Source organism: Clarias gariepinus, chromosome 9 (assembly GCF_024256425.1).
Source record: "Clarias gariepinus isolate MV-2021 ecotype Netherlands chromosome 9, CGAR_prim_01v2, whole genome shotgun sequence".
NCBI classification, from domain to species: domain Eukaryota; kingdom Metazoa; phylum Chordata; class Actinopteri; order Siluriformes; family Clariidae; genus Clarias; species Clarias gariepinus.
In genome coordinates, this window is record NC_071108.1 from 18,206,417 (window position 1) to 18,233,680 (window position 27,264).

Genomic DNA, 27,264 nt, shown 5'->3' on the forward strand with positions numbered 1-27,264 from the left:
TGCCCTACACGGTACAGTATATATTCCTTATGAATATGATGCACCGGAAAATGGGCAGTTGATGTGAAGAAAGAACAGGCAAAGCTCTTCAAATCGTTTCATGTCCAGTTCCAGGGAGCCCACTGTAGTGTCAGATTCCTCTTCCTTGCTGAAATCAGTAGAACCTGAGTGTTCTTTTGTTCTTCACACCATTATGTGTGAACTCTAAAGATCACTGTGCATGATATTTCCAAGAGAGCAGCAGTTTTAAAAATACTCAAACTAGCCCACGTAGAACCAACAATCATGCCGTGGTCAAAATAACTGCGATCAAAACCTTTTTCCTTATTCTGATCTTTGATGTGAGCATTAAATAAAGCTTATGACCTGTAACTACATGACTGCTGGCACTGCACTGCTGCAACATGATTGGCTGAGGCATAAACGAGCAGGTTCACATATGTTTCTGTTAGTAATGGTGATCAGTAAGTGTACAATTTTACAGAAAAAAAAAATACAAAATGAGATTTTTTTTGTGACAAGAACTTAAATGTTTTTATTAGCTTTTTTCTTCATTTATTAAAGAGAATGTTTTTACAACATACATTTACTTATGAATCAGATGTTAAGGAGGTTGGAGAAGGACAAGGAAAAAAACCTTGTGACTGAACATTATCTTACACGTGTATAAACTTCAAGAGATTTTGGAATGTCCAGCTCTGTTCACCTCTAGCAGTGCGTAGCTGTCGGGGTGAAAAACAAAAGGCACGCCAAAGAGCCCACTGTCCACAATCAGCATCAAAAACCACAGGCCAAGATGCATTACTCAGAGAATGAGTGAGTGAGTCTGAGTGGCCCTTCACTACTCCTAATCTTATCCGAGATGGCCAATGCGGTCTGAACCTATGTACATGTTAGTCCAAGTAACATACGAGTTAAGGAGAGGAAAGGGCAAATCCTGCTACCCTTCACTCCGCCGTATGAGTGACTTCCACAGCAGAAGGAAGTGCTGAAGAATTTCCAATCTATGCCAGTCTACAGAGACTAGACTAGGTGAGTGCTCCGATCGTTTGCGGAAAATTTGAGTTATAAAATGTTTCAGGGAAGTAGTTAAATACTCAAATCTGATGATTAAAACCCTCATTGTAGATAATAACGATACTATAGTTAGGAAATTATGTTAGTTGGCATCTGTCATAAACATCCAAAGCAGTAAATTGTTCCCTAAAATGATTCAAGTGCTTTTCGTTTCACAGGAGCCAGCCTGTATTTCCTGCCTAGAAACTCTCAACATGATTATTAAGAGCTTAGTGTCATTTAGTGCGAGACATTAGACACTAAAAAGCTGAATTTGAGCTATTTAGCCAATTAGCCATTTAATTACATTGTACCATCCAGAACTAAGAAGACCTTTCCCGGAAATATGCAGTTATTCTTCAAATTGTGAAACAAAATTAAGAACATCATCAGCCCCTGGAGAGAAAAGGAAAAAAAACAAAACAAAAAAACAACAACAACAACAACAGGAAAAACCCGAAACAAAAAAACAACAACACTGACAGCACTGCTAGCACAACAAACGGGCTGTTTTCAAGTGTTTCATTGGCACGATTAGAAATCAATCACAAAATATGCTGTGTGGTTAGCCCCGCTCACCCGGTATTTCCAAGTGACCAGACTGAACAACAAGAATACCTACATTCTTAAGTTGCTTTTTTTTACTTATCAAACAAGGAAAATACATAATCATAAGGACTACTAAGTAACAGTTAACAGCTAACGAACTCTTCACTACTCAGGGGTGTAAGGCACAAATTTACACATGGAAGAAACAAACAACAACGAAAAACAGGCTATCGAACATGTAATTCAGTAAGAGGGTCTGCGTGAACATGAGACTAGGAAATGATACCTTTTAATACCTGCTAAATAAAAATAAGCATTTCTGCCATGCTGGTGTTGTGCCAGCATCCATCTGTTTTTGTTGAAAATAAAAGTGGGGTTCTTTTTTTTTTTTGTTCTTCCTCGGCTCAGTCTTTGCACAGCTTCATGCAAAAAGTGAACCAGAATGGCACTCGCTGAAGTTATGGCCATAAGGATTAGAGGTTGCTGATACGATCCACAGTGCTGAATGAAGACGCACATGGAGAAGTAAAGGTGTGTTTAAGGAGTTCCAGTTTGAGGACTGTTTTATTTTCTTTCCTTTTAATGTATTTTTTTTTCACAAGAGGAGTTGCATCTTGGTGTGATGCTTGATTTGAACTTTTCTCGAACTCCTGTGGCAAAGTTTTATAAATAGCTCCTCGCTGCAGACGCTCACTTAGAAACATCCCAAAAAGTTTAAGGACCTTGCTTTGATAAGTTGTACTGGCTCCAGTTGAATGACTTTAAATAATTTTACATAATTAATTAAAAATAAAAAAAAAACTCTCTCTCTCCGTATCTCTCTCTGAGACTAAAAAGAGTCCGTCTTTCTTTGAAAGCACTTTATTAAAAAATAAATACAACCAGCTATTAGTACTAACAGTCACGGGTTATTCAGTCACCTGTTACAGTAGACAATTTTTCAGACCTCACTAAAGGCAGACCTTGATTGCTGTGTCCAGTAGCTGCAACACTGAGAGAGGCATTTCATTGTTTTTAATCTTACTTCACAGTTTTCCTTTGTAAACCAGCTGTTGTTCCAGGCTGAAATTGCTGTTGCCCGTGTGTGTGTTTTTTTTTTTTTAAACTGGGGTACATCCCAGCTTTAGGTCTATGAAATTTCACTCCTCTCTGTGCTTTTGGCAGGCTGTGAAGAAAACACCAGTTGTGGCATGGTTTGTCCTCAACCTGGTATACTGTCGTCTTGGAGGAAACTGAGCAAAATAGACTCTGGCTCAGTGTCAAGAGATTTGAGAGTCCCTCTTTTTTCGGCAGCAGGTAATAGCATCTTTCACCATGAGGGAATCACCAGCCTGACTTTAAACACGTACATTTATGTGAAAAATGTTTTTTTTTTGTGTGTTTTCTTAAAAAACAGTGAGCATTTCCTGTACACAGCTGTACAACACAGATTTTACGTTCCCCTGTCCAATTTGCAGTGATTATGTCCCTGAGTCGCTGCACTTAACTTTGCCAGAGAGGGCGAACTGGGAAGGTTTGGGTGGAACATCTGGTTTGCGGTGCCGGGAGCTGCAGCGAGGCAACGAGCCGTATGAACTCAAGCTGGAGTGACGTGAAAGGCCTGAAGGTGAAGAAACGTGCATGGAGTCAAGCCTCTGTGGAGCCGGGGGTGGTGTTTCGGCACGGCTAAAGCTTCGCTTCCTTGACAGGTGAGACGAGTTGGATGAATTGGTGTTGTGCTGCTGCTTCTTCATGCCCATTGGGTAGCCACGGCAGTAGACGTCTAGCCTCTTGCCCATCTGAGGAACAGCTGGAGGTACCACAGCTGCTAACGAGGCCTCCCTTTGGGGTACGCGCGGTGGCACCCCATCTGAATCGACCATGACACCGTGGCATGGGCTCTTGATTGCTTTGTATTCTAGTGTGGCTGCTTGATCATCAGGCAAATCTGTGCGATGTGGCTGCTCTACATACTCATGCTGGTGCTGGTAGACCTGCTGGTGCTGTTGTAAAGGCAGCACCACCACACTGGGAATGTGGCCTGGAGACGCCCTCATTGGCATGTCACTGCCTATCAGCACATTAGGTGAGCCCATGGATGCCAGCTCCTTTGCGCAGGCATTAATAAGGTTTTGATTCCTCTCCCAATCCCGGCTGGCACGGCTGGGCTTGCGACGCAGCTGCATGGGTGTTGATTCAGGTGTGGGAAGTGCCACCAGGTCCAGGTGCTGCTGCTCTTCCGCTTTGATAAGTGTCTTACCGTTGTGCATCAGAGGAGCAAGGATGGCTTCAGGACGGCCATCTTTGGCTTGTGTCTCGAATAGGCCCGTCAGCTTGGTTACACTGTTCATGGAGCCACGTCTGGAGTGTACAGTTTCCTTAGGTTTTTTGCGGGAGGAGAGTTCAAGATGGCGCCGACGATGGTCACACACACAGTAGACCACAATACCAGAGAAGACAGCACCCATGATAAATGCCAGGACCACAGCCACAGCCAGTAGAGTGATGGGCACCATCTGATCACGGCCCTTCTGGAAGCTCTCACGAATCACGCCTGCAGATGAGAGTTAAGAAATTCTTTACGACTTGAAACATTTGCACATGTCAACTTGATTCACATCTACAGCTTAATAACAAACATGGTTCGAATCAAATCAAGCCTCTTCTAAACGGTTATGTTAATTTTTAAATGGATAGAGTGCAACATTACAGCCTGTCCGTAATAAATTCCCTTAGTTAAGTCATTGGTGAGGTTCTCTTACTTCATGTCAACATAAAGCATGAAAATAAACACAAAATAAGGACTTTAAATTGCGGACTGATAAATAAAATCTGCAGATAGCCCCACAAAGCAAAACTACCCGCAGACTGTTGGTAATAAAGCAGTGATGAAAGCTAAGTAACAAATGTGAGTCAGGGACTTGATAGGGCACTTAAGCAAAGTACTCTAAGAAATAGGGTTCTGCCCAAAACCTTTGGGGATTGTTTTTTTAGAGAATCAAACCAAAGATCCCTCAATGTTTACACAGAATATACAGTCATGTTCAAAAGTTAGTACCCCTTCTTTTAATTCTATGTGTTATTGTCTAAAAACATAATAAAAATAATAAGTTGTATTATTCGGTAAATACCCACCTCAGATGAACAACATATATATATATATATATATATATATATATATATATATATATATATATATATATACATATATATATATATATATATATATATATATATATTTTTTTTTTTTTTTTACTGTGCAATTATTTATTTAACAAAATTGAAAACGAATTTTAAACACGTGGTCAATACTAAGTAACCCCTCACTGTTTCCACAGTTTCCAGAGGGTAAGTTGCATCAATCAGCCTTTGATTAATTGATCATCAGCAGGTGTGTACACCTCTATAAAAGGGAAAAATATAATTCTGTCTAAAAAGAACATGGAAGCGTGACTGCAGTTTGCAAAAATGCATCCCAACAAACCACAGAGCTTCTGGAACTATGAACTAGGCTTTCTATGGACAAATGAGACCAAAGTGGAGTTGTTCTGCCTTAATGCCCAATGCCATGTTTAGGGTAATCAAACAGCATTTCAGTGAAACACCTTATACCTATTATCAAGCATGTTGGTCAACTGGTAATGTCTTGGGCTTGTTTTGCAGTCACAGGACCTAAGAACCATGCAGTCACTGAGTATACCGAAGTATTCTAGAGGCAAATGTGTGGCCATCTGCCCGACAGCTAAAACTTGGGTCACGCAACAGAACAAACATCTAAAACACACCAGTAAATCGAAATGAGAATGGCTGAAAAATTAAATAATCTAGGTATCGGAATGGCCTAGTCAAAGTCCAAACTTCCACCGAATTGAATTGCTGTGCATAAGCGAATGCCCAAAATCCTAAATGTGTGAGTCATTATTTATAGAAATTATTTCTTCATGTTGTTGCTGCTAAAGGTGGATCCACAAGCTATTAAATCATGGGACTACTTAGTTCTGCCCACACGTTTTTTTTTTCTTTTAGGTTTAATAATAATAAAAAAAAAAAGGCACAATGAAAAAAGTCATTATCCCACTATGATCAGATGATTTTATTATGTTTTTTCCATGAAAACATAAATAATTAAAAGAGAGGGGTAATAACTTTAGAACATGACCGTACCATCTGTTTGAAATAATAATTATTACCGTACATTATTGTTAATCATAAAAACAGATTTTCAGTATACACTAAATGGCTATGAATACTTCAGAATTATACTTATACAGTATGTACGTTTCATTTCAGTCCAAATTAGGTGCCGGTTATAATAACCTGCATTTTCTGGGAAAGCTTTCTATTAGATTTTGAAATGTGGCTGCGGGGAGTGTGGCTGTGTGCTCATTAGTGACCTAAAGCAATGAGGTCTGGGGTGCAGCCAAATTTCCAGTTCATCCAAAGCTATTCTTCAAGGTTGAGGTTATTGTTTGTTGCAGGCCACCAAAATTATTCTACAGCAACCTTGTAAAACCATGTCTTAATAGACCTTGTTTTGTCCGGAGGGGCACAGGCATGCTACATGTTTGGACTCTTTATTTCCAGTTATGGGAAATTATTATTTTGAAGCATAGATATATTCTAAATGCAAGAATTTTTGGCAACACCCAGATGTTTTAAATATTTTGATAAAATTATTTTACATAAAGGTGGACATCCCTTGCAGAATACTTTCTTTTAGTTAAAATTATAATAATGACTCATTCACTAAGCAAAACTGAAAATGAACTTGCCACCCACCTGTTTTATTTCACTTTAAAAAACAATCATGACTGGCTAAAAAATGTTCTAAAGTTTTGCAGGTTTCTAACAAGAAGAAATAAAATTAACTATAAAAGAATGTGTAGCAATGGTTTGTGTGCCACTTGTTTGTGGGAAGCTAAGATAGAAGCATGACATTTCTGTGGTTGCCAATGTAGTCAGAGCATGTTTTAGGAAATATGCAGTAAACACAAATTCAATGTATTATACATTGCATGTATACTTGCTTTACTCATGCAGGTGTTCTTTCGGAAACTATGTGCTACAATACTCAGCAGCAAAAAAACTGTACTAGTTAATCAATGTACTAAGAACTATACACAATACTGTGCAAAATCTTAATTCTTGCCAGGCCTTATTTCTTTATATTTTGCTTCCAAAGACCCAGACTTTCTTGTATTTTAAGGTATTCTTAAGCAATAGTACTCGAGACTTCCTGAAAGACTTTTGGGCTGTCATTTTTGGCAAAAATTTGGCATGTGAGGAACACATGGAAACAGCTGCAGATGATCAGGCTGGTGATTAGCATACAGGTGACGCTGAATGCTGAGTGGTTGGAACAGACGAGAGAGAAAATAAGGTTGCTGCTGAGGTTTTAACATAAACAAGCATTTTTTACAATGCATCTTTAGACATTTTGTAGCCTGTCATAGTAAAACATTAGTTCCCGTTTCTTTCATTTAATCTACATAATTACATTTTTAAAATTAAACCAATTTTTACCTCTTGTATCTTTAGGCAATTTGTGGTCAAACAGTAAAACATTTGTTTTCATTTCTTTCATTTAATCAAGATAATTAAATTATATGTAAGTTAAAATGAAAACATGCAGGCTGGCTCAAGACTTTTGCACAGAACTGTATAAGTGATGGAACAATAGATTAAAGAGTGTAAATTTGTTAAAATAGTTGAAAGTAGTGCATAAAACTTAGCAAAAAAGACTGTTATATACATATATAAGTAAGAGAAGTTCTGGCAAAAGCCCTTTGTATTACTTATAAGAAGTTACACTGGCAACATACAGTAAGCTGAAAGGAGGATTAGTGGGTACTAGTGGAAGAGTGGAATAGGTTGAAAAAGTACAACTGAGTGAGCAGAGGTTGGTTTAAACCTGTTAGTACAACTTGTACCACAGCGTGGACAAATGCTCAGTTGTGATTGGTCAAAAGGTCTTTATTTATTTTCTTAAACAGCAGCTCTGCTCTAGCTGAAAGCCCGATCACAGGTCTATATTAGTGCACTCATTCTAACTGGTATTGTGTCTGTAGGAGCAACTTGTGTAACTGGTGATAAGGAGAAGTTGTCTGAAAACATTCATTTACTGTACAAAAGGAGTCCTCAGTATGGAGGGCTTCATTTTTGTAGTTTCTTGGTAGGTGACAAGCTCCTTTTTTAACTTTACCAACTCTAAGAAATAAAAAGTTAGGCAAGTCAGGAAACTAGTATTTATATCTGCTTAAACATAATTTCGCTGACATTCCACAAGAGTACCTGTAAGTGTAAAAGGAAAAAAGTAGATTGTTTGTACAAAAAAAAGAAGAAGTAGAAGTAAAATAAGAAGAGGAAGAAGAACAACAATAAATTGGTTAGATGGGAAACACAAAAAGGGGCATAAATCTCGGGGAGAGTAGAACAGTATGCACTGACAACACAGCGCAGATTCATGTGTTTTCTGTAGGGATTAAAGCAAATGGTTTCCATCATCCACACAGATACACTTAGGTGCAATAAGTCATGTCTAGAACAGGCTGAGATGCAAGTCACAGTGGCCTCATGAAATCCATCCGACATTGTGTTGCTCCGATCCTAAACACCAGAGATGGCCTTGAACTTGTCTCTAACTATACAGCCTCCATATCTGAGAAAGTTTTTTTTTTTTTTCTCAAGACATCTGTGGATCACTGGGTTTTATCTTGTAGCAAGTAGATGAATTGATGACAGATTTTCTGAGACCTTGGATGACAAAGCGACCTAGTTAACCAGTACACATCTGCTTCTTCTCTGCTAATGGAGAGATCTGAGAAGCTTTTCCTTTCAACCAAGTCTGTGAGTTTTTTTTTTTTTTTGCTTAAGTGAACCATTTTCCCCCTCACAGCTCTGTATTTGATGTTTTGATGGGTTTCCCATTTATAACACCATACAGCCTACAGCAAGATATATCTGTCTGAAAGGGAATTTTAAAAGGACCCGCTTAACATGAGGACTCAGAGTCTAGATCTTAAATGCATGACATTAGGAAAGTCTTCCTGCTTAATAAAATTTGTTCAAATGCAATTACCTAGTAGTGTAGTTTAGCAGGTTGAGATTAAAGAAAAGTGCTGGACAAAATGCCAACATTTGATTACATTTACAGCATTTGGTAGATGCCCTTATCCAGAGCAATTTATTTCATATCACATCTATGCAGTGGTGGGTTTTGCTCAAAAGCCAAACAATTTTGGGGTTTAAACCTGGGCCCTTTTGATCAGTGGTCTAATGCATTACCCACTGAGCTACATCTGTTTAACAACATGTTCAACAATCACTGGCAGCCCATGGTATTAACCCCAATTTCTGGGTTATAGGTTATTGCTAACTTATTAGCCATTACATAAGTGCTTAGTTATTTTGAAAAACACCAATCAAGAAATTTCATCATCAATGCTCGGTTCATACAATACTCAGTATGCATTAGGAAAGTGAGTCACATAATCACTGGGATTCATCAACGTGAAAAATCAATTAGATGCAGCATAGTAATAAAAATAATGGCCTATGGTCATGCATGAAGGATTTGTAGGAATGAAAACCTTTCATCAAACAATGCGAGCTATTTTTCTCTCAAAGCTAACAGCTGATTTGAAGAATCCCTGCAGAGTGCAGCTCTCCTATGTGCTAAGTATAAAATAGTACAAGTACTGTATAAATGCAAAAAGTGCCCAAACCATGTACTATAGTTGTGCTAGCTTTTAAATCAATTTAGGATTAAATATATGCTGCACTTGCTTCTGCTTGCTCTCTTAAATTCTGCTATTCAGCTTCTTAGCTTTTTGTAAGATTAATCTCTAGCTGCCTTCTGCATTAGCTAGTGAGGTATCTAAGGAAGCAAAAAGAATCAATCAGCCCCTCACAAATATCTCACCCCAAAGCAGCTGTAGTCTTTCTACTGTAAATGTACTTCCACCACCAAGGTGCGTAGCCACAGGAGATAATTTTTTCTTCTGCAGTATTTAGACTAAAAAGTGAGTAGGCATGTTTACAACACATGTATTGATGGATAACGTTTTAATCTTGGCCAGAGTGTCCTATAAGAATCACCTTGAACTAAACACAAAGATTCAAAGAGATGCAGCAAGACACCTGCAGGAAGAGCACGTAGCCCGAAATCTACGTAGTCTCAGCAGTGAACCTTGTTTGAAATAGAGTGGAAGAAACAAGCTTTTCATTGAACATCACACAGAAGGCACAGAAGTTCACTTAGTCCCCAAGACTAAGAGAAGTTAAAGTGCTTTTCCAGTGCCTCTATGGGCCACTTGCTCTGACCTTGACACTAGGCTACTAGGATATGGAGGGCCTCACTTAAACAAAGCCTCCGGGCTTTATCAGACCTTTGAAGATACCCAACTTTCATGTAGGAACTAAATTGTTTCTTGAATTGACTTCAAAGGACCTGCAGTCATAAAGAAGCGCTGGTCTCAGACAAGCAGAGCTCTATTAGTTAAAGGCACATGATTGCAAGATCTCGCTTACTTTTAAGCCCTTATTTCTCTTTTAATGAATTCCTTTGATTCCTTCTGGATGCTCCAAATAGCTTTAAATGCGCAAGTAATCACGATGTCTTATAATTATACTCAAAAAGTCTACTCTTATTAAAATTCACATCCAAACGAAACCTTATTCGCAGAATATTTTTTCCAGCATGGGTTGTTGACATAAAAGTAGTAACAAAAACAAAGCTCAAGCTGAGAATCCTCATATTTGAATTTCATGAGGCTCCAATTGAAGATAAATTAAGTATCTTGGAAAATGCTTCGCTGCATTCGAGTGAGTTAAATCAACTCCAGAGCCTCCTACTACACTCTACCTTGTTTGAAGAAGTGACAAATATTCACACTGAAAAAAAAAAAGACTTTTTTTTAAGAGGCTTCCAAGGTACAGTACATGAGGTCTGTTTAAAAATATGACAGTTTGACAGTCATTAATGATGATGTCTGAGGATAATTTAACCCCCCAGGTTGGGGAACGTCTCACAGAGGACTTGGAATGACTTGCAGAAGCATGAACATGTGTGTTGACTGATGATGGTGTGTGAAGCTCCATTGAGGGCTCTAGTTCAAGTGACAAATGTTCCTGTTGATTCTGTTCAGATTCTCATGTGAGAAAAGGGACATCTTAGCCAAGCAACCAGCTCAGAAAACTGTTCTGCCACTGCATCTTTAATATGTTTACTTCTCTGCAAAATAATCCAATACTCTTTTTCTTTTCGTCAGTGAATGCTTGTTTTTTAGTGTGGCTGCAAGATGAACTAGGGTTTTATCTTCCTACATGTTTTATATCGAGAGTGCTTGGTAAGGGATCTCTGAAATATAGTGTTGTGTTAGAGCAAAATGTATTAATCCTCTTTTTTAATTAAATATTACTGCTGTTTAGTTATTCAGTTTATTTATATCCCTTATATGAATTCTACTTAAGCAAGATTCGACTTGGATAAAGATCTTTCAGGGTCGGGCAAAAGTTATGTTAGTTGGGTATTATTTTGGCATGTTTGTACGGTACTTAAATATTACAGAACTCAGATGTAGATTACATCTACTCCCACTTAGTTAAATAAAAAAAATCCATACAGTTAACTCCTTACATTTTGATTTAGATATTTAAAGTACATGTTATAAATCTTAAATGTCTCTGATGCTATACATCAATAGATCGCATTCATCGTTTGAGAAAAAAACATCAAGAATGCTGCCAATTCCTCAGAGGCCGTGACCTTCTCATGCTACACAATGAATGCACTTCGTGCACTAACTATTCATGAGTGTGTAAAATAATGCATGCAGTGCCAAATATGATTCAATATCCTGAAGTAATACATTTACTGTAAGTAATATAAAATGATGAAGCTAGAGTGTTTTCTTTGCTAACGCTAGGTTTAACTGGCATGGATTCTAGTTGCTAACAGAAGTGGCTAAGCAGCAAGTCAAATTCTAAATAATGGCAAACACTGCAAACTTACAAAAAGTTAAAGGTATTTTTAGGCAAAATGATGTAAAAATAACATTGGATAAGTATTTAAAGTTACATTTCTCAGAAAAAAACACGAGACTAGATTACTTTTGTCTTGTCAGCACCAGAGTCGGTGACAAACCTAATCTCCCAGATCACCCAACAGCCTACAAATATGGCCAACAAGGACCAAAATAACCAACTGTCTCATTACTGTCACATTCACAGTCGCTGGAGTGCTGCTTTGCTTACACCTGGACACTTTTTACACCTGGATACTGTTTAAGAACACTCCATACACTCACTCATATCAAGCACTTGGTTCTTGTTCATGGTTTTTTTCATCTTATCTGTTTTCCAAGAATTTGCTTTCTTATTTTTCAGATACCCAGTTTGTGAAAGACTAATATAATCTTATAATATTACTACTTTTACTATTAATATAATCTTCCTCCTGTCCTTGACCATGTATAATCCGAGTGTTGTTTGGATTTGTTTATTATTTTCCATCTTTAATAAAAGCATTACTCACAACCGAATCTATCCTTGAACTGCTAGAGCTACTAGTTTCTTACTAGTAACTACACTAACCAGGGCTAACTATTTATTTTATTCATTAGTTTTTGAAAAAAATACCTTGTACATAGTAAATTCAAAGTAGCAAAGTAAACCTTTTAATTCATGAAGTCATGTATTTATATTCACCGAGAAATAAACAATGGTTTATTCTTTCTGTAAATGTATTACATATTACAACATCATTACAGTTATTTGGCTAATATTAATAAAATCTGGCATGGCATTACTTTAGGTGAGGAATTCATTCTGACTTTTGCATAGAGCTGTATTGTGAATGTGGACATGAGATTCCTTACAAAAATCTAGGTCTGTTCCCATCTCTATCACACATACTGTATACTGCAAGAAAGTGATACAGTCAGCTACAATGCTTCAAGAAAAGCATGAAAACATGCATTCAATATACAGTATCTGTAACAACTCTACAGCACATGTAATGTCTAATGTAATTAATAAATACTTTAAAATAGTTTACCAGTTTTTTCGTGAGGATTGATGGCGGTTAATTAGTCATTACAGTTCTTATTGATTTCTTATTTTTCCACTAACTTTCTGCCCATAAAGTTACAGTCCAAACCATCATCATTAAATTTTAAACTGGATGCCTTCAGTGTCCTGAATGGCTGATTATGTGAATGCTCTAGATCTCTACATCAATGCAGTGATTTCAAAAGCTTTGCCTTCTAAATCTTCTAATTGAGGACATCAAATGCTTGTTCAGTGCACATGCAGGAGGGGGGGATAATAGTTAAGGTTTAAATCTGGCATATGCCACAGTGAGCAATCTTTTATTTACATCTCAGATGCACGCGTCATTTGTTTACAAGTGCACATTCCCCTTTTAGAAAATGTCAAGCTAGCATTTATATTGCCTCCTGCCTAACTGAACAGATTCGGACCTCTAACATTCCAATCATAAGTAAGATTATAAAATGTCATTTTATAGAATAATAAAATGTAACCCTGACATAGAAGACCTGTAAATATAATATCATACAAGGTCCATATGAAAAAGGAATCAAGTGCATAAATAATAAATGTCCTGGTCTTTAATAGAGTTGAGGAGAAGCAGAACTGGGTTAAATCCGAAACCAGTTCTACCCTAAATAAATGTATCCCTAAATTATGGAAGAGGTGAAAGCTACTAATATGAACATCATTAGGATATGAGTAGCTGAAAATAGTGATCTACACTAAACCCGCCCCTCTTCATGACTGTCAGTGTGATGGAAGACCTAGTTGTAAAACAGTGTCAAATGTGCTATAAAATTGTGAGCATTCCATAATGAAAGCTCACTTTGCAGATTTAACATCTTTAACGATGGCAGCCCAGGGAAACCCCATTAGCAAATGTACACGCTGGCCGAAATCCAATCTCTAGAGGGGAAAAGAGAGGATTTCAACCATAAAACCAAGAAGCAAGTGCACTGTGCAGCACTTATCATTAAATGAAAGGTGTAATCATGGACACGCTCACACTTGATCTCTACGCGGCTATCACGTGTCAGCTCTCAGTTCACAGCTAGTGAGCTCCTCCCGGCTCTAAGCAGTATGCAGGGTGGGCATTAATGATGATCATATATTTCGTGCTGTTACAGCAAAGCTGATTCTACGTGGAATATAGGCCGAGAAAACTCCAGAGAGACCATTTTCTTTCTCACTATCTATACAGCTTTTATAATTGACCTATAAATTCGAGAGGCACAAAGAGACAGCCACAGGTTGGGGGTGGAGTGGGAAGAGACAGAGGGAGAAAAGGGAGAGAGAAGAGGCAGAGGGAGAGGGAGGGGCTAACACAAGCCATTCCTCAGATGAGGAAAAGAGAGATACGTCTCCATTTGGGAAGAAAGAGGATGTGCTGTACAGTAGATTGAGGTTAGTAATTGGTGGTGGCTACATTAAGGTTTAGCCTTGGAACATTCCATCTGGGGAGATGAAAGGTCCTGGGGAAGGGAGACTACTTACAATGGCAGCAGATGGCAAAGGTGCAGATAGGGTGGGTAGGATTGTGTGGGTGCACACACACACACACACACATACACACACATATAAAGACACAAATGGGACCAGACACAGAGTGCTCAAATGTACTGCGAAAAATTGTTGCCACCAGTCAGTTTTAGCACAGCAGGACTGGGATGAACACCACGATGAACACCACTTTTTGAATATTCATCCAATTCAAATTTGGCCAGTTATACTAATGTCGGTTATGCCAGTTATGACTCACACCATGAGCCTAGGATAAGTCAAAAATGAGGCTGTGCGCACTAACTTATGCTTATACACTCTTATTATACAATACAGCAATCAGCCATAACATTCACCTTGTGCTGCCTGAGCACCTCTGTGGCTGCTGTGGGCTCCACGTGCTGTGGGCCCCCATGGATTGAACTTGTTTGGCGCATTCCGTGGATGCTTGGTCTGACTGAGATCTGGGGAATTTGCAGGCTGGATCAACAACCTTGGACTCTTTGCATGCTAAGCCTCATATACAGTAGGCTGTGGTGTACTGGGTTTTCTGATGTAGTTCTAGCGTTTCCAGCACTGACTTTTTTTCGGAGGTTTGTGCTATATTGGCTTTTCTGTGGGTTCAGAATCGACGGGCTGGCCTTTCATTCCCACAGGCATAAATAAGCCTCGGGTGCACATGATTCTGTCACCAATTTATCGGTATATAATGATATTGTTATTCAGTTCACAGTGGTGTTAGTGTTGTGGCTGATCATTGTGTATATGCGTTCTGATACATGATTAAAATCTGTAGTGTTTTTTTTATTCTTCTTATGATATTTTTAAGAAATATATATAAAAGTACAGACATCCCATTTTTTCAGCAGACAGTACACTTGGTCACTTTGGAACTGATGAAGCCCAGCATAGAGGTGTCCACAGGAGGCAAGAGGGAAGCGTGATTATGAGTGCAGGTGCTAATAATACGTTAAGCAAAAAATAATAAAGCAGTGAAGAAAACACCCCTTATTCCTTCAAAAGAAGTCTTAAAGTCATGCAAGACCAAGCGAACATCAAGGCAGCAGCGTGAATGCCAGTGAACATTTTCATTTTCAATAGAATGAAAGCAGATTGTTTAACTGATAAAATAGACAGTACATAATAATAATAATAATAATAATAATAATAATAAAAGAAACAACAGCAAAAAGAAGCGTTTAGATATGGACCTCTTGCCTATACCACAGCGCCACAGTGTTCTGCATGGCGGCAGCAGGGATCGGCTACAGAGGGAGCAACACTGCAGTAATGCCAAATAAGCATGCCACTTCTCTGCCACCATTGTGTATGTTCAACAGGTGTGCTGCTTCCAGTGACCATGCAAATGTAGGAAATGTCCTTGGGACTAATCTATTCTCACGTGAGGGTGGGCGATATGCCAAAAATATCTTCTCGTGATGAAGAAGAGATGGTATACATTAACATAAAGAGGTATTTTTAATAATAATATGAATAAGGGTCTATAATTATTTGGCCTTCTTAAATAAAATAAACATTTAGTATAAAAATATTATGATATCATTTATCATGATTTTGATCATTTATTGTCATACTACCTGCAATACTACTTGGCTCTACTTTGTTTTTAAAGGTGGAGTTCTGCACGTTTCCCATTTTTAAAAGTGGGAGTCAACTTATGAAGCCCAAAACACTAGCACTAGTAGGCATTATTTACACGATTGTGTATTTCCAAAATGAACACGATATTTCAGCTTGATTCCAGCTATACTAGTTTTCGTGTGTTACTGTGCCTAAGTCTCAAAAGATACAATTTAGGTACTGTCTAAAAAGTCTTGAAGGAGCACTCCACATATCTTGCCATCTACAAATTATATAGCCAGTAAAATTAATGATAATGATTTACCATTCGGCATGTCTGTGCAGCACATCACTATGCACAGGCAAACAGAGGTGGAGCAGTAAAATAGTGCCAGGCGAGTAACAAGATTACATCCTGCGTTTTATCAGGTCTTACTATAAGACTTAAATTACAGCATAATAGTTGGAGAATTGCTACCCAGTGCACATGTGGAGTTTGAGTTTCTAACTGCGAATTGACAATCCCAGTGCTTGTCCAGGGGATCATTTATTAATGCCAAACTCTACTTTATTATCACAAATCTTACATAAAACACACATTTTTAACACTGAGAAAGGTGCAGAAAACATGACCTTTGAGGAAATGTTTGACCTAGTAGTATGACCTTGAAATAGTAAGGGTTGAATGGAAGAATGTATTTTACTTTCAAATTGCAAATGTCCTGAGACACTAAATATTTTAAGCTAAGTTTATGCAAAACCCTCATGGAAATATTTGATTTCGTTTTCTAACTTTATGTAACTTATACATTTAACCACGTTAGTCAAAACCTAACAGTCCTTTTTTTATATAAAGCTTTTTTTTTTAAATAGATTTTAAGAAATCATCCTTTGCTAATTATGCCCTTCATTGATAAATAACATAAAATAATCCAATTTACTCCTTTGATAAGTTATTCCAAGATATTCCAAAAGCCTTACCCAGGGTTGTTGTAATAAAACATGTAATGGCTGTCCTTGCAGCGTAATGCATTAAAATCGATTTGGTGAACATAACATGATGTGTACACTGCTCTTGTCAGGAGCGTCAGTACAAAGGCAGTTCTGGGCTGACCTTAAACAAATTTGTGGGTTTATCTTGCCAAGAAATAGTCCTCAATGTCATGTCATTAGGACAAGATAAAGGCTAGGCCACATAGATGGGCAAATAAACAGAGTGCAATCTTCTCCTTTAAACTGTAATAGCCTGGATATTGCCTCCCTCCTCAAGGACCATTACAGTCTTTGTTTAATAATTCTCTCTTTTCCAGAAGCGCAGTAATTTATTGCAAGTATAACTGCATCGCTCGCTTTTTGTGCTGGTCGACTAGAAGCAGCATGAAACTGTAGCAATTTTCTCCCCCCCACAGGACAAAAATGGAGTCTCCCATTTCCATTCCAAGGCTTACCGGTGGACTCGTGCTGGGTTAGAGAGGGCACTGCGATATAAGGGTCCCTCTTATCAGTGGGCTCAGGGGGGTCTTTGGGCTGCACAGTGCTGAGAGAAGAGGTGGAGTGGCCTGCCAGAGCACAACAAAGATTAATACACAAGCATCTCTTCAGAAAACAGAAATATACTTCATAGCAGGGTCTAAATAACCACTGTCCACTATGTCTGAGAAAAACAGTACTAAACTCGACATTTCCTTGTTGCTGTCAACTGGTATTTTTAAAATAGACTACAATTTTTCTATTCACCACCAATGGTGGCATCAGACTGTGTTAACACAGTTAGCTAACTCGCAAGAGCATCTGTTCTCTAATTACACCTTTGAATAAATTTAGCAAAATATTTAGTCATGTCTTGAGACTAAAAAACGCAAAGGTAAAAAAAAGATGGGACAGTTTCAAAAGAACTGGAAACAAGGATACTTTTTTAATCATGCGTCACATGTCAATAGACGGCTGCAGTAACTATTAAACATTATGAAACAAATCATGGACAATGGAAATCAGAGGATGCAAGGGGAAGGAAAATGAAACATCTTGGTAGAAGAAGCAGGTTGCAGAACTAGAAGTAATAAATAGCAATGTCTTGGAAAGCTTTGTGATAGAATACTTAGCTAACTAATACGATTTGAATATTTGATCCACATATTAAAAAAACTACACCTTTACTGGGAATATTTAAAGAAGTACTTCGATAACCTCAATCAATATTTTTATGCGGTAAATCATCAGTAATATGTTGGTGCCCGCCCCTGAGGTATTTGGATCTGGTCTGGTCCTGAAAAAAAATTGCTGTTTCTTTCTATGTAGCAAAAGATAAAAACGTTGTACCATTTTCTCTATTTCTACAGTGACAAGAAAAGGTAAAGTTTAGTACTCCTTTTTTTGAGAATGCATGCTGCCATCCATAATGCCTAACTGAACATTATTTGGTGCGATACTGACCATGAAAAAGCTTTTCACATCGCTAAGGTCAAGACCAAAGAATGTGACAGAAACTAAAATCTTCCTCAATTTTTGTTCCATATTTACAAGAAACAAACCATTATCGCTTTATCTTGCCATTTTCAAATCTAAAAAGAAAGAAATATTGAATGCGAAAAATCATTTTAATGTCGTTCCATATTTTTAATTGAGTCATTTCGAGTCATAATAGAACATAAGAGCTGAATTAAGCGATGACCTTTTGAGCTTCTGATGCAGGAACTGAATTATGCGCTGAGCATTGTCCGTGTGTCACTCGAGCATGGCTCCACTCTGGCCTTGTGAGCCCTGTGACCTTGCACGACATATTTATTTTGCCCACGTCCAAGTCAGCCATGCTCAGATGTGTGGCTCTGGATATTCTCCAGAAATTCTTTTTCTGCTTATATTTATAGAAAATCCATTACTTAAATGAGCATTTTTTCAAGCCTGTGGCATTGAGACACACATGTGGTTCGAGCTTCTTTACACATTTTACAGGTAATCCCGAATCACTCCAAAACTCAAAAGGAGACAATTCACCAGAGTGAGCGCCATACTGTATCTTATATCTTAGTAAAGTGGTAGACCGAACCCTCTTTTTCATGCCTATCTGTTGTGGTCTGCAGTTATTTGCTACTGGTCTGTCATGTGCAACAGCTTCACGGCCTGCCCGTAGCAATCATTAAAATGATTTATTTAAAAATGTGCTGGAGGCTGAGTGATTAGTGTGACAGAGCTATTTTATAATTCATTTTCCACAGCCAGGGAAAGTGAAATGGAGGCAGATGACACACATACACTTGGGCTTAGTGGGAAAAGAAATTCTCTGAAACGGCAAATTGAACTTTTTTTTTTTTTTACTGGTTTAATAGAATTTTTTTAAATAGCCTGTGCTGGGAAGGGACGATATTCCAAACGAACACCGATATAGCATGTACGTGAAATCGAGCTGTTTAAAAACATGACGCGGAAACATGAAAAACGATGCTGTTTCAGATATACTAATATCACTTCGGAAGTTTGATTTCGCCATGGTTTCTGCTTGCATGAGGGTAGTGGTAAGATTATATTGCAAATGTATTGCCAAGGAAATCTGAAATCGGGCAGATATAATGGATGAACCAAGCAAGCCTTAGCACTATGCACTTCTCAAAGAGCAGCAGGACCGAAAGCAGAGGGATGTCAAAGAAGAGATTAATGACTCCTATTTTTGTCATAAATGCTAAGGATAATCAGACCTTTTCCACCCAGGGTAAGTAATAGTGTGATATGTAGGTCAGGAGGGTAGACATTTTCACCAGCTCCCTTCAATAGATTGGTGAACATTCCTTTCTGTGCCAGAGCGAACAGGATTATCGAACTGCACCAAGCAGAGCATATGAGTATGTGTGTCTGCATGTGGGTTTATGGGTGCTTGTGTGTGTCTGTAAATGTGTGCACCACTGATGCGGCCAGCATTCGCCGGATTGTATTTCATGAATAATTTCTAAAGGCGCTCCGGAGAACATGCCGCTGTTCAGCCTCTGTAAACAGCTTCCACCATTTGCATTCGGCCACATCTCTAACCCACAAAGCCACCTTCTATTAAGCAGCTAGATCTATCCAATTAGGAAATCAAAGGTCAGAGCGAATCAATGGGACCAGTTAAGACTTGCACAGAATACGGGGGGGATTGGGGGGAGGGGGGGGGGTGTTATGGCAGAAGGAGGAGCGACTCTCAAATCTACAGTAGCTAACTGGGGAGAAAACAAGTGAGTGTACTGTAGCTACTGTATGCTGCTATAGGCAGGGGAAAATGTAATATTGTCTTTAAAAGACTGAGGAGGTAATGAATTGTGAGATATTTGATGACTTGGCTGACGGTCTGTAAAGGAAGTGAGGAACCTAAGGAATTAAATTATATATATAGTCTTTTTTTTTTTACACAAACAAGGAGAGTCAGGTATAAGAGAAGGGAAAGACTGAGAGAGTACAAGATTGAATGCTTGTAAGAAATTAATGAAGTCTGGCTTCATGCAAGTTGCTTCTGACTTACACCACTTACCATTTAGTGCCACAAAGGAGTCTGAAAAAAGCAAGTGGAAAAAAATGTGTTAATGTACGTAAAGTTCGTTTTGGTAGACTAAGCGTGAGGCACTCATTTATTATTTCTGTTTAATAGGAAAATCAGAAAACCTTATAATTAACATCAATGTTAGTGTCACAGTAAAACATCAAACAGTCAATCACATTGCAAAAGATCACAGCATAAAGCAGATAAGCCGTGTACAGCGGTTTACTATTCACAACAGATAAACTGATGTAATAAACCAACGCAGTCCACTGAAAACAGGCATCTATAAGGCTTAGTGTAGCTGAGTGAATAGGTCACATTGAAAGTTTCTGTCAATGATGTGTGTGTGTGTGTTTGTGTGTGGTGTGTGTGTGCATGTGTGTCTAAAGCAGGTCCTTGTGTTCAGTGTGTTTCTGCAGCTGAAGGACAGGGTCAAGGCTGAGCCCAGATAAACAGGAGGGAGAAAAAGAGAGTGAAGAGAACGATAGGGAGAGGAAGAAACAGAGAGAGAGAGAGAGAGAGAGAGGGAAGAGGCCCTTGCTTACTTTGGCAGTCTCCCAGTCCATCTGTGTTGCCCTGCTCCACGTCCTGCTCGAACGGCCATCTGCATAATCAACAGAGACAAGACACACGGTGGTGAGCTGCTGCAGCCCTGCTGCCTCAAACAAGCTCATGCGAGGAAGAGCAGAGCTCGAACCCTGGGGCCACACCCTCTGTTTTCCATAGGGACTTACTGACCTGTACTCAAAGGCCAAGACCTGGGGACCAGTCAAAGGAGACGGTTACTGTAACTGTTACACACATTTCATCGATATGACTAGAATTAACTCACTTCTTCCAGCAGGAATAGATTGTTTTATAACTTCCCAGTAGAAGACCGTCTGCTTGATTTTAATATAGCTGATGGTTGCTTTGGTTCCTTTCATTTCTACTAACATATCTTTTCATCTAAAAGACCCGATGCAATCAAAAAGACATACAGACCTACAGTACTACTGTTGCACTTTGACAAATAAAAATTCTTCAATTTTAAAACTATCACTGAGCATGTGAGCATTCTGTTCTGTCGGGAACACACTGTTTTTTTTTTTATTGGTCAGATTGAGCCTGCTATTTCAGATGGATGCTCAGTCGTCTTATCAGCAGAGACAGGTCAACTGTCATGCACTTTACATTCCGTGAAAGGACACATTTTGTAGAAGTGACCAATTTTTTTCTGCAGAAAATAGTGTGAGTTATATACAAGGTCTCTTCATTTCTTTGTGAATAGAGATGCAGTGAATATATAAAATCTGAGTGTCGTACTGACTTAACCTAAAAAATGGTATAATAAAGTAAAAAGGTATTAGATAGATAGATAGATAAATAGATAGATAGATATACAGAGATAGATAGATGGATGGATGGATGGATGGATGGATGGATGGATGGATAGATAGATAGATAGATAGATAGATAGATAGATAGATAGATAGATAGATAGATAGATAAATGGCATCATGAATTCTGCTAACTGCCATGATAACTCAACTCAAAACCTGGTTGCTTTGTCAGGAAGTTCAGATTTTTTTTCTTTTTAACGTTTAACATGAGAAGAGCCAAGCATTTGTCTAAAGCAAAACCAAGAGACGTGGAAATATTCCACTAGTTTTTACTCTACATGCAGTTTCAATCTGAGTTTGTATAGTCATTAAATGAGCATGTCAGATCAGCCAAGCAGTACAGTATGCTCTAACATTCCCTCCCTCATTTTCTATACCACTTAGCCTGTACAGGGTCATCTGGAGCCCATCCCAGGAGACTTTGGGGACAAGGCAGGGTACAACCTGTCGATGGTTTGTATCCATCACACGGCATACACGCATACTCCCAATCTTACACGGTGGGAAGCATATAGTCGACCCTGAAGGTGCAAGGCCTCAGTGCTAACCACTACACCACCGTGCCACCCTCTATCATTCAATAATGTGCAAATTAAAGTTGCTTTTTCAGTATAATTGCAGCAATTACATATAATAACCCATCATTATTTAATTTAAGATCATTATCCTTTTAAGTAAGCAACTGATATTGAAAGCTTATACACATTAAATTACAGTATGAATTAAAAGTTTGATATAATTTTGATTAAAACTTTTTTTTAATTGTCATATTGGGAAATTTAAGAGAACGCTCCCCATGAAACTGAGAGGGTACCGGGTGTGACAACAGAAATATTTAAATGTTGAAAATTAGTTTCACAAGTATTTATATTGTCACCATATAATTTTATATGTTTATTTCTTAAGGTCATGTTTTAGTTTTCACATTAAAAGCACCGAAAAAAAGGAAGAAAGGAACTAAAAACACTATTTGAAGGTTTTGTCTGGTACTGTTCAGGACCGTCAGAGAAACAATGGGCTACAGCCGAAGCAGCTGTGACACAAGATAGGGAGTGCTGTTGTATTGAATATCAGCATGGCTGTGATACATTGTCGGCACAAGGCTGCAGGAGCCGAAGATATTTCCTGTAACATTGCCAAAAGGCCAAAATAACTGGTTAAATGAACATACAGTACAAATAATAATACACTGAGTGTTTAAACTGTTGTATAAAAGCAATATCACACTCGAGATCGTGCTGTTGTACTGAATATCAGGATGGCCATAATGACAACCGAATTGTTTTTAAATTGTGACACAATAGAAATGGAGTATTCTGTTCAAATGTTTTTGTCACCTACAGCCAGCTCTTCCTGACGGACAGGCACGTTAAAATCAGTGAAATTCTAAGATTCTTCCAACACGAGTGTGGTCTTGGATTCACTGGCACAGTGTACAGTGTGAATAGAGATGCAGTACATATAATCTCCGAATGCCACACTGACTCAGCCTGTCCAAGTGTATCCAACTGTACACACAACAGGGTATAGAGAAAAGTGGACGAATGCCTTTCTGTGTTATTACAGCTTGTGCTGACAAAGAGACGAGAAAGTGTGAAGGTTCAGTTCGCTCTCTCTCTCTCTCTCTCTAAGTGCAATAAACTATAGACAACAACACATCCAATTCCAAGTAATTGTAGTCGATGGTGACAAAATATGAAAGCAGAAACTTTCAGCTGTTACTCTCAAGGGTCCGTTTTATATTGACACTTTTCATTAAACGCTGCACAAAGTGTTGAGCCGAATGCGTTTCAATTGCTAACCACAAAAGCCAACAGATCATAACTGTGTAATCCTCTACTCAGTCACTTTACAAGCACTGTTCAGGCAGCGTGAGGTCATCTAACCTCTTAATGCCTCTCGCTACTCAATTTCCAAAGTGAAAAGCTCTATCATAGCAGACAAGCCTTTGAGAATAATAACAGTATAATAAAACAGTGCGCAATGACTGATCACTTTCCACAGGGCAAGACCCGCTACAGGTTTAACAACTTTATCTGCGGAATGATTTATTTTTGAATGTACAAATGATGGTTGTTCCGAAAGAAACCAAAAACTGCATAGTAATCCATAAATAAATTGTTGAACAGGAGCAATATATACTTGCAGGCCACTTTATTGGGACCATCTTTACACCTCATTTATCCAGTGATCAGACAATTATGTGGCATCATTACACGGCATAAAAACATACAGGGTCATGAGCCAGGTCATGCGCTTTCAGAATAAGGAAGGAATGTGACTGACTGTGGTGGCATGGCTGTTGCTGCTAAATGGACTGGTTTGGCAATTTCAGAAACTTGATCTCCTGGGATTTTTGGTGCAAAAAAATCATTGATTGAGCAGCAGTTCTATAGACATCAACACCTTGCCGAGGAGAGACGGCTAGACCGGTTCAAGCATCCAATAAGGCTACTTAACTGCTCTTTACAACTGTGTTGAGAAAAAACTCATTTCAGCATGTTGAACCTTGAGGCAGAAGGGATACAGCAGCAGCAACAGCAAAAGAAAAAAAAAATCTACTTCGAGTCCTGTGAGCCAAGAGCAGGAATCTGAGGCTAGAATCAGAGTGTACAGTGGGCACAGTTTCAATAGAATGGAACAAAGAATGGAAGAGGAGATCGCAAGCCAGGCTAGGAATAGATGAGGCTGCATGCATTGAAAAAAAAAAAGAATTCCCCTCACTGCTATATCAGAGCTTGCTGCATGTCTCTATTTATAGATTTCTTACCCTCCGTCTATTTTTTTTTTAATCTGAAATAAATATTCTCAAGTTCACAATATTTAGAAATAGTTAGAAAACAATGTAAAATGGCATGTTTACACTTAAAAAAAGAACTGAACGGATTCAATGATACTGCCAGATAGTGTAGGTGTATTGGTTTAGAATAACATACTTTGTGCTTGTGATTTCCAGGCACGCGCCTTCAGACACCCAGCCGCAGTAAGGATCCCTGGAGGCAATACAGGACCTGTGAGAGAGGAAGGCACAACCGCTCTATTCTGCTGCCTTCAACCAGGATTAGTGAGCTCAATGACATGCTCTCTAACCTCATACAGTTCTCATTTCACTTCTTTCCTCAGAGATAAAACCCTATTGTTATTACAGCTGATAACCTTATTGTGTGAGCTGAGCTCCACTCACTTTTTGCACTTCCCATGTCGCTCACAGCGTGACAGCGGTACCTTAACCACACAAGAAGTGAACGCCACGAAGAGTGAGTGACTCCTGCTGTCGATCTGCATGCTGATGATGCGCTTGTCATCGACGCCATCAACGCTGCACCTGAAAGAATGCAAAAGCTCATCCCTATTGCAAATGTCTGTGATCACAATACATATCTAGGATTTCTTCATTTTTAAATGAAAATTCTATTCTAAAACTAAATGAAACTCAAACGTACAACACCTTTTTAGCATTGAAGATGTTGCACAATTTCTAGCTCACCATTTAAATGTAAGCAAATTTGTGATATTGACCATGGTAACTCTTTTGAATAAAAGGTCAGGTTTTAGGAAGGAGTCTTAACCCTTAACCCTTAACACATGGATTTAATAACTCTGGGTATTGTTGATAATATCATTTGAATTGAAAACATTTGGGCTGAATTGAAGAAGAATGTCAAACGAAATCATTTTCACTAGCGGTCTCAGACTGTTGGATCCCACTGTATATTTAGTTCTTATAGGCTGTGGCGTGCCACAATGTTACCAGGATGTAAAGCCTGTCTGGTACAACCAAGCAGACTACTATATTGTACGTGCATACTGAAATAATTACACATCATTTAGCAGTTAGCTGTGAAGAGCCACTTATGGTTGTTAGAAGGGAAAAGAGCCCAAGATCCCCACATCTAAAGGCAACTGTATGACAGCTGGGCTTCATACATAGTGTAGGTCCGTCTTACTCATACAATATGAATTGAAGATCTGTGAAGTCATTATGCTAACTGCTAAACCTAAGCCATATGGTTCATGGCCAGGGTTTGGTCGGTGCCATGCTGTATGTTGGGAGGTGCGTTCTCCAAAAATCCCCACTTTGTCACGCGACAAAGCTCAGTAGCTCTTTAAAATCTCTAATCACCAGTGACTAACTCCAGTTTTCATCAGAAAGTTTGCTTTGGCCTCTGTTTCTCTGTTTATTCCACAGCAGCATGATCCAAACCTCTATCGCATCTCACAAAGAAAGGGGATCTCAGCTAGGCTTTGAGCCATGCATCCAATTCCCCCCTTTTCAACCTCTCTGAATTCTTTAATCATTTGCCATACGTTCAGCATGGCTTCGCGGCAATGGCCCAGCTGCAAAAGTTCCACTCTGCTCCCTTTAATTTTGCTCACCACATTCGAGGGGTTGTAACCCGAGAGATCAGTCTTAAATGATCTGCAGGCTGGTGGTGAGTTTCTAATGGAATACATACTTCTCCGGGTTGTAGATGCTTAGCTCCTCCAGGAAGAGGCTGTCGTTCAGAAAGCCGTTGCTTATTTTAGCCAAGAACTTAAGGATGATGCCCCTCTCAGAGCCCAGGAAAACAACGGTGTAGTTGCGATAGGGCCCGGCGGCATTATCCACTGCAATGCGAGTGAGCCGATAGCTGGGAGAGAGAAAAGAAAAAAAAAAAACAAGAAAGGGAGAAAAATATGTAATGCAGCAGAATTGAGATAATGAAATCGCTCAGTAATTCTTTGACTTAATAACATTCAGCTCTACTGTATTCCTGCTACAGAAATGAAGCTGTTGTCTACTGTCTGCCATTCCAATTACTGTGCTGACCTCCACATTAATCAAATATGTGTATAATCTTCAAACTGGTATACAAATACAATTTTAAGGTAATTACGGCTGGTGATTTTTTTTTTTATTAAGAAAAATAAATGATTATGGCATCTTCTGTCATATATGCAAGATTCATAAAGAGGTAGGGATAGAAATTATTAGAGAATGCAAGTTTGATTTATCAATAGTGCAGCATCTATCTATTTATTCACATTCATCAGTAGCTCTTTTATCCTGGTCAGGGTCACAATGGATCTTGGCAGCGCTCGGTACAACATTGGACTACACCCTAGTTGTGGGATGCCATCCATCTCACAACACCATTCATCCTCTTTTACATCTAAAGGCAATTTAAAGTCACTAGTTGACCTCCTGGAATGCTTTTTGGGAAGAAACTAACTGGAAACTCGAACAACTGGTCCAAACTCAGTGCCGACAGTAACCTGGGCTCAGGTTTGAGCTGGGCACCCTGAGGCAGTATGGCAGCTGCGTCAGATAGCTGCCAAAGATATATACAGTCCTTTAAACCAGTGTTACTATATCATCTATACCACTTATCCTGTATAGGGTCGTGGAGAGTCTGGAGTCTATCCCCATGAGACGGGGTACATTGTGGACAGGGTGCCAGTCCATCGCAGGGAATACACACACACACACACACACACACACACACACACACACACACACACACACAAAGACTCATTCACACACTACTCTGCATGTCTTTGGACCCAGAGGAAACCCAACTAGCAAGGAGACAAACTCCTACACACAGACCCGAGGCGGTAATCCAACCCGGACCCTGGAGGTCCGAAGCACCAGTGCTAACCATTATGTTCACAAGA

The 27,264-nt window shown here is 38.9% G+C and overlaps 1 protein-coding gene across 3 annotated transcripts in view; it reads right to left on the minus strand.

The window, feature by feature from the left end:
* Positions 1–524: 524 nt before the first annotated feature.
* sema6a (sema domain, transmembrane domain (TM), and cytoplasmic domain, (semaphorin) 6A) overlaps positions 525–27,264 on the minus strand; it is a 66,756-nt gene continuing 40,016 nt past the window's right edge. The window contains exons 13-19 of one of the 3 annotated variants that reach the window (XM_053503800.1): positions 26,064–26,237; positions 24,791–24,931; positions 24,543–24,617; positions 20,770–20,828; positions 20,216–20,236; positions 17,166–17,276; positions 525–4,138 (exon numbers count right to left, since the gene is read on the minus strand). In XM_053503800.1, coding sequence (XP_053359775.1) covers positions 3,066–4,138; positions 17,166–17,276; positions 20,216–20,236; positions 20,770–20,828; positions 24,543–24,617; positions 24,791–24,931; positions 26,064–26,237 — 1,654 coding nt within the window. In that variant the 3' untranslated portion in view covers positions 525–3,065. The remainder of the gene's footprint in view (positions 4,139–17,165; positions 17,277–20,215; positions 20,237–20,769; positions 20,829–24,542; positions 24,618–24,790; positions 24,932–26,063; positions 26,238–27,264) is intronic. The other 2 variants (XM_053503801.1, XM_053503802.1) reach the window with 2 other exon arrangements.